Source organism: Ictalurus punctatus, chromosome 10 (genome assembly GCF_001660625.3).
Source record: "Ictalurus punctatus breed USDA103 chromosome 10, Coco_2.0, whole genome shotgun sequence".
Lineage (NCBI taxonomy): Eukaryota > Metazoa > Chordata > Actinopteri > Siluriformes > Ictaluridae > Ictalurus > Ictalurus punctatus.
The window spans coordinates 7,982,223-7,996,052 of record NC_030425.2 but is presented as its reverse complement, the minus strand read 5'-3'; the positions used below and the strand labels follow the sequence as shown (position 1 = coordinate 7,996,052).

The window sequence follows — 13,830 nt, the reverse complement described above, 5'->3', positions numbered from 1 at the left end:
TAATACTTCACAAAGTCATAGGGTTAGAACAGTCTCTTATATACAGTGGTTGTGTGTGTGTGTGTGTGTGTGTGTGTGTGTGTGTGTGTGTGAGACTGGATGCAGGTGTGTGTGATTAGAAAGAGTGTGAGTGTTCTGTATGTGTGTATGTGTCGTGTGTGTGTGTGTGTGTGTGTGTGTGTGTGTGTGTGTGTGTGTGTGTGTGTGTGTGTGTGTGTGTGTGATTAGAATGAGTGAGACTGTTCTTAATGTGTGTGTGTGTGTGTGTGTGTGTGTGTGTGTGTGTGTGTGTGTGTGTGTGTGTGTGTGAGAGAGAGAGAGAGAGAGAGATTGGATGCAGGTGTGTGTGATTAGAATGAGTGTGAGTGTTCTGTATGTGTTGTGTGTGTGTGTGTGTGTGTGTGTGTGTGTGTGTGTGTGAGTGAGAGAGAGAGAGAGAGAGAGAGAGAGATTGGATTGGATTGGATGCAGGTGTGTGTGAGAGAGAGAGAGAGAGATGGATTGCATGCAGGTGTGTGATTAGAATGAGTGCGAGTGGTGTGTGTGTGTGTGTGTGTGTGTGTGTGAGAGAGAGAGAGAGAGAGAGAGAGAGAGAGAGAGAGAGAGAGAGATTGGATGCAGGTGTGTGTGATCAGAATGAGTGCGTATGTGTATGTATGTGTGTGAGTGTGAGTGTTCTGGGAATTGCAGTCCATAGCGGCCATGTTTGTATGCTGCCATGCAGTATGGGAAATGTAGTCCCTGGTTTGCTGTGCCATAACACAGAAGACCTCACTTGATTAGAATCATGTGGGACTGTGTGGACGCTGTGACCATTTCTGAGACCTAAAATGAGACATAAAACAAAATTAAACTTAGCCACCAGAGGTAATGAATCCTTCAGGAAATAAACAGTTGAGTATGTTAATGCTTCCTATGCTAGATTTATTTATTTTTTTTAAATTTTGTCTCAAAACTCAACCCTTGAAAATCTCAATAATTCAATAATTTACAGTCTTTATCCATTTCCTGGTTACCATTGTCGTTTATTTGTTGTTGTTTTGTTTTTGTTTCTTGTTTTTTTTTTTTTTTTTTTTTTTTTTTTAGAGCGAGAGAGAATCTAAATAATTTGTTTTAAATTAGCCATTATTTATTATTTTCAATCTGCAGCAGAAACAAAAAATAGGGATAGTTTTCTAGTTACGCCCCGCCCTCCCTCGCGCATGCGCAGTGTGTCCAGGACAATCATCCAGTGTGCAAGAGGAATTGTACAGACGCTGAATAAAGTGAGTGTATTTAGAGCGTGCGGTTTGTTTCCCGCTGTTCTGTGGAGGGTTTTTACAATGGTTTTATGTGTAATGATTGAAATACAGCCTCCATGCAGGAGTCTAAACGATGTTTCTGATGTGTGCAGCGCTTTAAGATGGCCAGCAGAACCGAGTCCATCAAGGACCTTTGCACCCCAGCTTTCGTTGTGGACCTGGACATTGTGAGAAGAAACTCAGACGCGATGCAGGACCGCTTCCGGAAGCTCGGAGTGCAGCTCCGACCTCACATGAAAACCCATAAGACACTGTGAGACTGATTAATACACAAGTGGGTTTTGTTGTGTATAAACACAAGCCAGTTATCCGCTTTACCAGGCCAGTGTAGAAAGTGTGGCTTCTTCAAACCAGTTTCTCACTTACAGCAACTCTGAACAGAATTCCACAGATCTGTTTTATAAACCTTATAAACCATGTATTTAAATGCACAATGACATTTCTGCCTTTTTATTAGAGCCATGGAGCTTTTTATCCCTGAGATTTCCACTGACCGGACACAGTAGATTCCAGTAAAGGTTATTTCTGCAGTAGCTAATATTGAATCAGGGTACATTAGGTCCAAGGTATGATGTGAATAAAATGCATCCATAAACAACAAAGTGGGTGAAAATCATTTATCATCAAATCATTAACATCATTATCATTATCGTTAAAATCATTATCATCATGTTGCTCCCATTTCAGAAAACTAGAAGGCCAGCAGTGGCAGCTCACCCACAGGGGCAATAGGGCAGATCTCCACCAAATACACTCTTTATTAGGATCAGCCAATCATGTAGCAGCAGTGCAATGCAAACAAAAAAATATCTTACAAATACAGGTCAAGAGTGGGGGAAAATGTGATCTTAGTGACTTCAACCAGGGCATCGTTGTTGGTGCCAGACAGGCTGGTTTGAGGGTTTTTGGGGGATTTATGCATAGAATGGTACAAAAAAACAAAACAAAATATATATTCAGTGAGCAGTAGTTCTGTTGAAAAGAGAGGTCTGGATAGTTGAAGATTGGAAACCATGACAAGGTCTTTTTCACCTGATCACACCAGGAGCAATGGAGCAGTCAGGGCATTTAATGCCACCCATCTTTTAGTGGTTATAATTACGTATAAACACCATACACACTTTAAATCTCATTGGTGGTCTGCTTTTTTGCATTTTATTTACTTAGGAAAAAGGACATTAGTCAGAATGTCACGAAATAAACCTAATGGACGTTAGGATGGACGCAAGGGCAGATAAGAGCTTTTATTTAAAGAGAGGCAGGCAGACAAATCCAGATCATCAGAAGATAGTACATCAAAGAACAGGCAATGGGTCAGGCGATTGGCCAACAGTCATAAGCGACGCAAGACCAGAAACAAGAACAAAACCAGAATCAAGAACGAGATCAAAACAAGACCACAAGAACCGATAACAAACGCTTGGTATACAGAAAACTCACGTAATACTTCACAAAGTCATAGGGTTAGAACAGTCTCTTATATACAGTGGTTGTGTGTGTGTGTGTGTGTGTGTGTGTGTGTGTGTGTGTGAGACTGGATGCAGGTGTGTGTGATTAGAAAGAGTGTGAGTGTTCTGTATGTGTGTATGTGTCGTGTGTGTGTGTGTGTGTGTGTGTGTGTGTGTGTGTGTGTGTGTGTGTGTGTGTGTGTGTGTGTGTGTGATTAGAATGAGTGAGACTGTTCTTAATGTGTGTGTGTGTGTGTGTGTGTGTGTGTGTGTGTGTGTGTGAGAGAGAGAGAGAGAGAGAGATTGGATGCAGGTGTGTGTGATTAGAATGAGTGTGAGTGTTCTGTATGTGTTGTGTGTGTGTGTGTGTGTGTGTGTGTGTGTGTGTGTGTGAGTGAGAGAGAGAGAGAGAGAGAGAGAGAGATTGGATTGGATTGGATGCAGGTGTGTGTGAGAGAGAGAGAGAGAGATGGATTGCATGCAGGTGTGTGATTAGAATGAGTGCGAGTGGTGTGTGTGTGTGTGTGTGTGTGTGTGTGAGAGAGAGAGAGAGAGAGAGAGAGAGAGAGAGAGAGAGAGAGAGAGATTGGATGCAGGTGTGTGTGATCAGAATGAGTGCGTATGTGTATGTATGTGTGTGAGTGTGAGTGTTCTGGGAATTGCAGTCCATAGCGGCCATGTTTGTATGCTGCCATGCAGTATGGGAAATGTAGTCCCTGGTTTGCTGTGCCATAACACAGAAGACCTCACTTGATTAGAATCATGTGGGACTGTGTGGACGCTGTGACCATTTCTGAGACCTAAAATGAGACATAAAACAAAATTAAACTTAGCCACCAGAGGTAATGAATCCTTCAGGAAATAAACAGTTGAGTATGTTAATGCTTCCTATGCTAGATTTATTTATTTTTTTTAAATTTTGTCTCAAAACTCAACCCTTGAAAATCTCAATAATTCAATAATTTACAGTCTTTATCCATTTCCTGGTTACCATTGTCGTTTATTTGTTGTTGTTTTGTTTTTGTTTCTTGTTTTTTTTTTTTTTTTTTTTTTTTTTTTTAGAGCGAGAGAGAATCTAAATAATTTGTTTTAAATTAGCCATTATTTATTATTTTCAATCTGCAGCAGAAACAAAAAATAGGGATAGTTTTCTAGTTACGCCCCGCCCTCCCTCGCGCATGCGCAGTGTGTCCAGGACAATCATCCAGTGTGCAAGAGGAATTGTACAGACGCTGAATAAAGTGAGTGTATTTAGAGCGTGCGGTTTGTTTCCCGCTGTTCTGTGGAGGGTTTTTACAATGGTTTTATGTGTAATGATTGAAATACAGCCTCCATGCAGGAGTCTAAACGATGTTTCTGATGTGTGCAGCGCTTTAAGATGGCCAGCAGAACCGAGTCCATCAAGGACCTTTGCACCCCAGCTTTCGTTGTGGACCTGGACATTGTGAGAAGAAACTCAGACGCGATGCAGGACCGCTTCCGGAAGCTCGGAGTGCAGCTCCGACCTCACATGAAAACCCATAAGACACTGTGAGACTGATTAATACACAAGTGGGTTTTGTTGTGTATAAACACAAGCCAGTTATCCGCTTTACCAGGCCAGTGTAGAAAGTGTGGCTTCTTCAAACCAGTTTCTCACTTACAGCAACTCTGAACAGAATTCCACAGATCTGTTTTATAAACCTTATAAACCATGTATTTAAATGCACAATGACATTTCTGCCTTTTTATTAGAGCCATGGAGCTTTTTATCCCTGAGATTTCCACTGACCGGACACAGTAGATTCCAGTAAAGGTTATTTCTTGGATTTGCTTGAGAGTTAGTGGGGTAGGAATTAAACCTGTTTAGGTCACACACACACACACAAAAGCATTGAGTTAATGAGGTCTGTATGTGGAATCGTCTTGTTAAAAGTCGGAGGAAAATGGCCGGAAGGATAATAATAACTCTTTACAACTGTGGTGAGCAGAAAAGCATCTCCGCATGCACAAAACATTAAACCTTGAACTGGACAGGCTTTTTTTCTTTTTTCTTCTAGTCTAGTACTGTCCCGTTTGGGTGTTTTGTTTATTTTCTCTCTTTAAATCGGCATGATTTTTTGCGCTGCTGTTCATGTACAGGTGTTCGTAATAAAGTGGTTGGTGGGTGTATATCTAACAAATCAATCATAAATATAACTGATTTGGTTGTGCATTGGGAACCACTTTGCATTTGCACTTGCACTGCACATTTTAGTGTTTCACCTGCTCCAACTCTGAAAGGATGTAGCTGCTTGCTTGAATCAGGTGTGATGGATGCAGGAAAAACACAAAAATGTGTGACTTCTTATATTGCATTGTCCACAACCATAGTGTTGCTTGATTATAATGATGCATTTCTATTTTCTCTCTCTCTCTGGGCCTCAGTGAATGTGCAGACATCATGACTAGGAACTCACGAAGGTGCATTGTGGTGTCCACGTTGGCCGAGGCTTCTTTCTATGCTGATGGTGGTTATGATGATATCCTTTACGCATATCCAGTAACCTCTGACAAAGTAAAGCGCTGTGCAGAGTTGTCTGAGAGGCTTTCTTTATTCCATGTACTGGTGGACAACAGTTTGGCTCTGCAAGAGCTGAAGGCGAGACCACTGAAGCAGGGTAAAGTCTGGCATGTGTGGTTGAAACTGGACTGTGACAATGGTAGAGGTAAGATGTACAGCATGTAGGTGACTGTTACTTTTGTATAATATTCTGTATATGTATATTGGGCCTCGCTCGTTTATCTTTTAGTGAAGTTGTGTGTGAATATTTGCATAAGCCAAACCAAAATACAATTTTCTGCCGGATTTACAAAAGTTTACCTGCAACATCCCATTTGCATTTAGTGACGCCCACAAAACTCCATAAAAGGTCATGTGCAAAGGCAGCTGTGAGCACAAAATGAAAGATCAAGGTAAACTCGAAATGAACGATGAGAATAAAGGCAGAAGTGGAAGCTATTTTGACTCACTTCTATGCCAGTAAAAAATATTGAATAATATGTAATATTAAAAATAATAAGCATGTGCTAAATCTTCCGTAGGCTGAGGAATTTCTTAACGGCTTAATTGAATGATTAGTTTTATTTGTCTTAATTTGTGGGTTTGTGTTGACTCACTTTCTTTATTTTTCACGTTCTTTAGTTGATGGCAATAATATAAAATGACCGGTTTTCATAAATAGTTCTTGATGGTACTCTTAGTCCTGGACCGAGTGAACTAGCATGAGGATGTGTTTTTGATAGCGCCTCCAAAGCACTTCTATAAGTCCATCTGGATAAGGGCGTCTGCTAAATGCTGTAAACATAATAACAATAATAATAATAATAATAATGAATTTAACTCAACAGTATATTCCAGATATTAACGTGCAGTCATTCATGCGAATAATGTGATCTGAAGTTGGTCCAGCTGAGGTTTACGTTAGTTAGTCTTCTTATGTGTACATTTACACACACTCAGGATCATGCGTAGGGTACTACCATTTTCCCGAATTGATGGGATATTCCAATTTGAAATATTTTCATACTTCATTTTCTGTTCTATTTTATAGTGGGCGTACCTCACTCTGATCCTGCTGCCCTGCAGTTAGCCAAGGACATTTCAGAGACAGAAGGGGTGGAGCTTACAGGAATCTACGCTCACTGTGGAAACACCTATGGCTGTAAGGGGGAGGTGGAAATTAAGGCTGTTGCCCAGGAAACAACAAATATTGTGCTGCAGTTTGTGAAAAAGTATGCTTACCATGCCTTGCTTTTCAGAGAGTGCTGTATTGTTTTAGATTCCTAAAAAAATTGCTAGTTATTACTATTCGCTAGATAATGCTATTGCCTTCCATGCAGTAAAATGCTCTTTCTCCTGTCGTATGTTACAGGCTAAAAGCTGTAGGAATCCATGACGTGCTGTCTAGCATTGGTTCCACTCCTTCATGTAGCCACCCAGTTTTAGACATGGCTATGTTAAGTGAGGTCCATCCTGGAAATTATGTATTTTACGGTCAGTAGTATGTGCAATATAACTTTCTCTGTTGGCCATTGAGATTTACAAGCAAGCTGTTGGGCATTTAGATTTACAAGTTCCTTGTATATTGTATATCTGTTGTGTAGATGTGCAGCAGTCACTCATTGGCTCCTGTAGACATGAGGACATTGCAGTGCGGGTGCTGACAAGGGTCATAGGTCACTACCCACATAGGAACCAGCTCCTGGTCGACTGCGGCTGGGCCGCCTTGAGTCATGATGGTGGAGGCCGTTTGCCTACAGGCTACGCAATCATCGAGAACCATCCAGAACTAAAGTAAGAAATACAATGATGGGCATTAGGACTAATGTTAATAATTGCTGGATCATGAACTTATTGTAAGATTTAAAGAAAGCTAAAACTACAAGGAATTTCTGGGAATACAAAATATTCTCATCTTTTTTTCTTAAGTTAGAAAATAAAAATAAAATGGCAGTTAAGAAGAATTTTATTCTTAAGAATGTAATGTAAAAAGTGTAATGTCCTCTGGTGTATTATAACTTCAGCATGCTGTTGATTCACACAGTTTCAGGATATTTATATGCACAGATGATATCAAGTTTCTGGGATTTTTATTTGTTTGGTAGATTGGTGTCAATGACTCAGGAACATGGCAGAGTGGAGCCTATCTCTGGAAAACTGGATTTCAGTCAGTTCCCTCTGGGCTCCATGCTGTCCCTCATGCCTTACCATGTGAGTCACCACTGCTTTATATTCACATACACAGCACCAGTGCAGTTCAACTCATTACCAACATTTAACTAGTACAGGTTAAGTACATGAGCCCCATTCAGGAAAATCAAGCAAATATTTGAATATTGAATTCAGTAATATTAAATTGGTACTGTCAATTCGATCTGCAAAATGACTAGTTATAGACTAGAAAGGCTGAGAAACTGATACCAATAATGTGGGGTAAGGAGTGTTTTTTTGGTGCCTAAATTAATTTATATCAAAATGCATCAATATTTAAAAAATGAACATAATAGAAAGCAAATATATGAAATGGTTTACTGTGTTATCGCATTATCTCTCATTTTGAAAATTTCTGACTTTAAACCAAAGTAGTGTTCTGTTACTATAGCAACAGATTAGTGAGATGAATCTATTTTTTGTGTGTGAGTATTTCCCTAAAAAGTGGTTCTTTATACATAAAATGGCTGCTTTTATTCAAGAGAAACTGCAATGGCCTTTGTTTTTTTTGTTTTCATGTCCATGTGCTTACTGGAGAATGGAAAATATGAGCCAAATCTAAGCTTTAAGTGAAGTAAATTATTCATTAATTTTCCTCAGATATTCAAAGTGAGATTAAGCAGTTCTTTTGTGAATTTTGGTGTGTGCTTTTTGAGAACTCGACTCTATAGAGTTCTCCACAACACACATCAAAATTCACAAAAGAACTGCTTAATCTCACTCTGAATATTTGAGGAAAATTAATGAATAATTTACTTAACTTAAAGCTTAGATTTGGCTCATATTTTCCATTCTCCAGTGAGCACATGGACATGAAAACAAAAAAAACAAAGGCCATTGCAGTTTCTCTTGAATAAAAGCAGCCATTTTATGTATAAAGAACCACTTTTTAGGGAAATACTGCCCTCTGCTGTGAGTTGATGCTCTATAGAGTTCTTCGCCCTGTAAAAATGCCTTCTTTCTGGGAAACGTTGCAATCAAATTCCTAAATCTAAGCATAGAATTAACAATTAGTGTGTGAACAAATTTGGTAAGAAAGCTTATATTTGTTCAGGACATTGTATTTACATGCATGCTTGTATGATATCCATGATGGTTACAAATAAGCTGTTGGAAATGGTTCTGAAGAAAGAGAAGTTTACACGTGCAGCCACGACTGAGTGGTGGGCCACCCAGAAGGTTACCTTAAGACCTAGTAGAGTATTCCAATTTGCTCAATTCCTTGCCAGTAGTAAAGTTGTCACCTCATAACTTGATCCTTATAAAATGCCCCTGCTACTTCACATTTCTCCTCTGGTCATTCACATTTATTAGAATGACCAGGTGGCGTGGCAGTACTCCAGTCAGTCTCAGAACTTCCATCTCATATGTAGCCTGGAGTTCTACTTACTTTCTCCAGGGTAATTTCCTTTGGAAACTGTCCGTCATTTTTACCCGGCATCCAGCAATGGCATGTGAGCCAACCAAGTTATCCTCATGTGTTAACAATTCCAGTGACCCACAGCTCTTCAGTGCTATATCTCCCACTGCTTAATAGTGCCTGTAGGATTTCTGTACCCATTGTGTCTGAGATTATGGTCATTATCTCATTAAAGGATCAGGGGCAACTCTGCTCTGTGTTATGGAGACCATCCACAGAGCACTTTGTGAATAAATTTCTTTATATTTAGCTACATGCAACATGGATTTAGGCACGAGGCTTCATCAGTCTTTGACACCAATGAGATCACTGGCATCTGAGGAATTAATCACAATGTTAGTGCTTCTGCATCTTCAGGTCGCAGATGCTACATCCAGTAAAGGCACCTGATCTTACTCTTCCATGGACTGCCCTTTTCTGTTCCTGCTACCACAGCATGGTGAAGGAACTTGCCTTTTTCTTTCTAGCAGACTCTGCAGCCATATGTACTTCTTGCTTCACTCTGCAGCATCAGAGAAACATAATGAATGGCCAGCATTATTTCCATATTCTGCGTTTTACATGCCACTACAGTATCTGCTTTTTGCTGCAGTTAGTTGAAAGTCTCTGTATGTGCTTGTTGGGGATGCTCAGGTCCAAAACAGCTCGAGCACTGATCATGTCTGTCATTTATGTCAATGTGGCTTGGCTGAGGAAACCATTAGCCGTCATACCCTGACATACTAATTGTGGGGAAAGTTAGCAAGGTTAATTCATTTACACAAGAATTTATGGACCTCTGATACAAGCCGTCTCAAATAATAGGCCACATGTCTCATTTGCTGATTAGTTGCTGAAACGTGGAACATATTAGAATAAGTCAATGCACTTTGATGGTGCAGATGATGATGATGATGATGATAATAATAAGTTTTGTCTCGTTAGCAAGAAGCAAAGGATTTAAGCGCTATACTCAACATATTTAAATCCACTTCCTCAACTCCTAGACAAGGCAAGAAGGTCTTGTCGGAAGATCTCGAGTTTGAATCCTGACGATGCAACAGTCATCGGTGTCCGGGAGCCAAGGGAGCAAAATTGGTCTTGCTCTCTGGGTGGCATACTCTCTCCCCTATCATTAACAGCAACAGTAGCCAATAAAGCGCATTTGTGAGCTCATGTATGTAGAGTAGGACAGATAGCACTTTCATTCTAGCGTGCTACACTGCCCTGTGATTTAAATAATGGCAAAATATATGATTTCTGTTTGTGCTGAAACACAGGTGTTCAGTCAGAATAACTTTGTATTGATTTGCATTGGAGGGCATGGTGGCTTAGTGGTTAGCACGATTGACTTGCACCTTCCGGGTTGGGGGTTGGGACATGCGCAATAGGCTGATCTCTAAATTGTCCTTAGTGTGTGAATAGGTGGTGAATTTGCTCCGCAATGGGTTGGCACCCCGTCCAGGGTGTCCCCTGCCTTGTGCCCCGAGCCCCCTGGGATAACCTCCAGGCTCCCCGTGACCCTGTATAGGATAAGTGGTACAGAAAATGGATGGATGGGTGAATGATTTGCACTGAGATTTCTCTCTTAGTAGAACAATGGCATGGCAGCAACAATTTTCCAACAGCATAATAACCACAATTGTTTCCTTTAACTTGACACCAATTTGTCTGCCATTATTCACTTTATTATGTCTGATGGTTTGGTTTAAATGCACCATTAACATCAGATTAGAAATGAGGTTCCGTTCACATAAGGCTTTGGAAAAATATAGAAAGTGTACATGATTGTTGAATATTCATCACCTGAAACCTCTAAGTAGCTACAGTATGCATTCCCTGGAAATTCTAATCGAATCAATGTTAAATCTTAAGATAGGCCTGCGCACCATGGATTGTGTTTTTGGTAAGCTTGTTTTATCAGTTAGCTTGCATCCCATTTCACAGAAATAAGGTTTATTCTCATTTCTTAAAAGATGCTTTCATTTAAAGTATGCCGTCTTTGCAAATGCGCTTATTTTAGTTTAAATAAATTATAGCTGAATTGAGGTTTAGTCTGTTTTATTTAAAATGAGCTCTTTTTGTTTTATTTTCAGTTGAACCCATTTTTAGATGTTAGTCTTGAGTCAGTGTTGAGATCAAATAGCATTGGTAACTGCCGGTGATTTTTACAAATCCAGTGTTCCTTTAGTTTTATCTGCAGTTTGCCATTGTTGCCTAATAGTGTTTTAATGTAGACAGTCATACTTTTAAAGTGCTCTAGGATTCAGTCGTACACTGAAGCCTGATTATCTCGGCTCAGCAGCCTTACGTTAGGGCTCAACAATCATGTGATATTTAAAGGCGTGAAGTGAGGTCTTGGGTGAATGCACATCATATAGTATTTATATGATGGTGGAAGTATTAAAATACAGGGAGGTTTAGCTGTTTATGTAAAGGGGAGGTTGTATAGCAGATGTGTGACTGTTATTCTGAAATTCTCACATTGTATAATAACCATTAACATTTATACAAGTTATTTTAACTATTGACTAATCAGGAATATTATGCTAAAGACACTAATGGATTACTGTGATTTTATAGGCTTGTGCTACAGCTATGATGCATCCAGTCTACATTGTCCATTCCAAAGGAAAGGTTGTAGGCACTTGGACACCCACACGTGGATGGTAACCAGCCAAAAAAAACACAGCAAGACTTCTTTCAGGAGTATTTATTAATCATTCAGCTATTAAAAAAAGGGGAGAAATGGTTTAGTAAATAACAAAAATTTGAAGAATGTGTTCAGTTTGAACTTTATTAATGGTTGGGGTATAGCAATGAAAATGAATGAATTAAATCAGCGTTTCTTATGATCTATAAGATGGTACAAGGCTCATCAGATCGAGGTACCTAAAAGATTTTCTGTGCATTTTAAAATCAAATAAACTAATAAACACTGATCTGTTTTCACAGAAGTAAAAATTTTACCCTTGCAAGGTTAAAGATAAACGCTAAAAAATGTTCTTACCGCACATTATTGTACAGACCTACACTACTGTACTGTATATCACAAAAAGAATATGAACACCTGACCATCACACCCATATGTAGTTCTTCCTCAAACTGTTACCACGACGTTGCAAGCACACAATTGTACAGGAACTCTTTGTGTGCTGTAGGGTTACAATTTCTTTTCATTGGAACTAAGAGGCCCAAACCTGTTCCAGCATGACGAGGCCCCTGAGCACAAAGCGAGGTCCATGAAGACATGGTTTGTTAAGGTCGAAGTGGAAGAACTCGAGTGTCCTGCACAGAGCCCTGACCTCAATCCCACTGAACACCTTTAGGATGAACTGGAACACCGATTACACCCCAGACCTCCTCGTCACCCCGACATCAGTGTCTGATCTCACTAATGCTCTTGTAGCTGAATGATCACATCCCCACAGCCACGCTCCAAAATCTAGTGGAAACCCTTCCCAGAAGAGTGGAGGTTATTATAACAGCAAAGGGTGACTAAATCTGGAATGAGATGTTCAGAAAGCACATTTGGGTGTGGTAATCAGGTGTCCACATAGTTTTGGCACTATAGTGTAACTGTATGAAAATGGGTGTAGTAAACGTGATCCCAGGAAGCTGTGGAGCATAAAGATAGAATCCCAAAGGCTTCCTCACTCGACTGTATTTTATTTTAGGTGTGTACTTAACTGTGTGTACGTAATGACAGGCTGCTCCTCTCACCACATGAAGCAGTGTGTCTACAATTCCACTGCTAAACAAACGTGTGAATCAAGAACTCATTGATTTTAAGCTATATTCATTAGATTTTTATTGACTAACTACACATGTTTCAGTGTAGAATATGAATGGTCTCATTAAGTATAAACGCACAAATGCAGTTCTCAAATGTATTTTGATTTATAAATGTGCAAATGTTAATTTTTTTTTTCCGATGTTAGATTTGTATTATTAATAAAATGTATGAAAATGGACTTGATCTGTGCTACACACAAAGAGGACACTACAGTATGTTACCATATGTGAAGGTAACCTCATATCTCCAAAAACAATGGCATTAAAAGGAATAATAATTTGTAGTCATATAGTCATAAAACGGATACTCTGATACAATCACCAGTTTACATGAAGACTCTTGACAATGTTGAGTAACAAATCTGAGAAATGGGTGAATGTAAGATGAAGAATAGATTTATTGTGAATATCTGAATTACGCATGCTCAGATAAATGCTAGTGCACTCTGCCAGTGGATATCTACCTTCCTCCACAGTCTATGCAAGCTCCAAAATTCTCACCGTCTCCTCAGGCCCTTTACACACGCATGAGCTTGGGGCCACGCACACACATCCATGGCTTTAAGGCAAGGGTGGGCTGACTGTCTATTAGGCAGACATTCTGTGGCTGTTTTGGCCACAGCTAAACAGTAAGTCGTCTTCTCCAGAACCATGAAGCTTGGTCAAATTTGTTCTACTGTAGCACACTGAAACCAGAGACTAGACTTACACGTCTCAGTTACCTATTATAAGCATGCTCCTAAACAGAGTACAGGTGGAGATACAGGCCATGCCTCAAAGTTGACACATTCAAAATGATGGCATTTCAACCCCGCCAGGCCAAAATGTCTGAAAGTTGGTATGCATGCCTTGTTGCTCATGTGTAACATCTCATTTCAAACATCTCATTGTGGATTTTTTTTCTACAAATGATCATTTGTGAAAAAACGACCCAAAATGAACTTAAAATCTGCCACTGATCTAAATGTGTTGAAATGTTGTATCTGTGGGATACATTTCTCTACCATGTCAATTTTGAAATTGTTGGCAGTCTTGAGGAGGAATCCGTCATTGCTGCTTGCAGCTAAATTTGACTATTATTACTGTCTTAATAATGCAAGATTAATCTGACAATAAACCGAAAACATGTGTAGCGTATGTATGTATCATCTCCCA

General features: G+C 39.7%; 2 protein-coding genes across 2 annotated transcripts; both read left to right on the top strand.

Annotated features, from left to right (window-relative positions):
* Nucleotides 1-1,170: 1,170 nt before the first annotated feature.
* On the top strand, nucleotides 1,171-1,885 carry LOC128633713 (D-threo-3-hydroxyaspartate dehydratase). The gene is made up of 2 exons (XM_053683277.1): nucleotides 1,171-1,265; nucleotides 1,394-1,885. Exons 1-2 carry the CDS (start codon nucleotides 1,203-1,205, stop codon nucleotides 1,556-1,558), a joined length of 228 nt encoding a protein of 75 aa, XP_053539252.1. The 5' UTR covers nucleotides 1,171-1,202; the 3' UTR covers nucleotides 1,559-1,885.
* A 2,007-nt stretch (nucleotides 1,886-3,892) lies between these two features.
* Nucleotides 3,893-12,854, top strand: zgc:162816 (uncharacterized protein LOC571260 homolog). Its single transcript, XM_053683275.1, has 8 exons — nucleotides 3,893-3,990; nucleotides 4,119-4,279; nucleotides 5,156-5,436; nucleotides 6,322-6,502; nucleotides 6,643-6,764; nucleotides 6,875-7,064; nucleotides 7,376-7,481; nucleotides 11,464-12,854. The coding sequence occupies exons 1-8, from the start codon at nucleotides 3,928-3,930 to the stop codon at nucleotides 11,551-11,553; spliced, it is 1,194 nt and encodes a 397-aa protein (XP_053539250.1). The 5' UTR covers nucleotides 3,893-3,927; the 3' UTR covers nucleotides 11,554-12,854.
* Nucleotides 12,855-13,830: the final 976 nt, after the last annotated feature.

What these genes read in the sequence shown, in the direction of transcription:
- LOC128633713 (XM_053683277.1), top strand. Translation starts at nt 1,203, where the DNA reads ATGCGCAGTGTGTCCAGGACAATCATCCAGTGTGCAAGAGGAATTGTA. An exon ending in TTGTACAGACGCTGAATAAA is followed by an intron (nt 1,266 to 1,393) that starts GTGAGTGTATTT and finishes TGATGTGTGCAG; the next exon opens with CGCTTTAAGATGGCCAGCAG.
- zgc:162816 (XM_053683275.1), top strand. Translation starts at nt 3,928, where the DNA reads ATGCGCAGTGTGTCCAGGACAATCATCCAGTGTGCAAGAGGAATTGTA. An exon ending in GGACTGTGACAATGGTAGAG is followed by an intron (nt 5,437 to 6,321) that starts GTAAGATGTACA and finishes TCTATTTTATAG; the next exon opens with TGGGCGTACCTCACTCTGAT. An exon ending in GAGAACCATCCAGAACTAAA is followed by an intron (nt 7,065 to 7,375) that starts GTAAGAAATACA and finishes TTTGTTTGGTAG; the next exon opens with ATTGGTGTCAATGACTCAGG.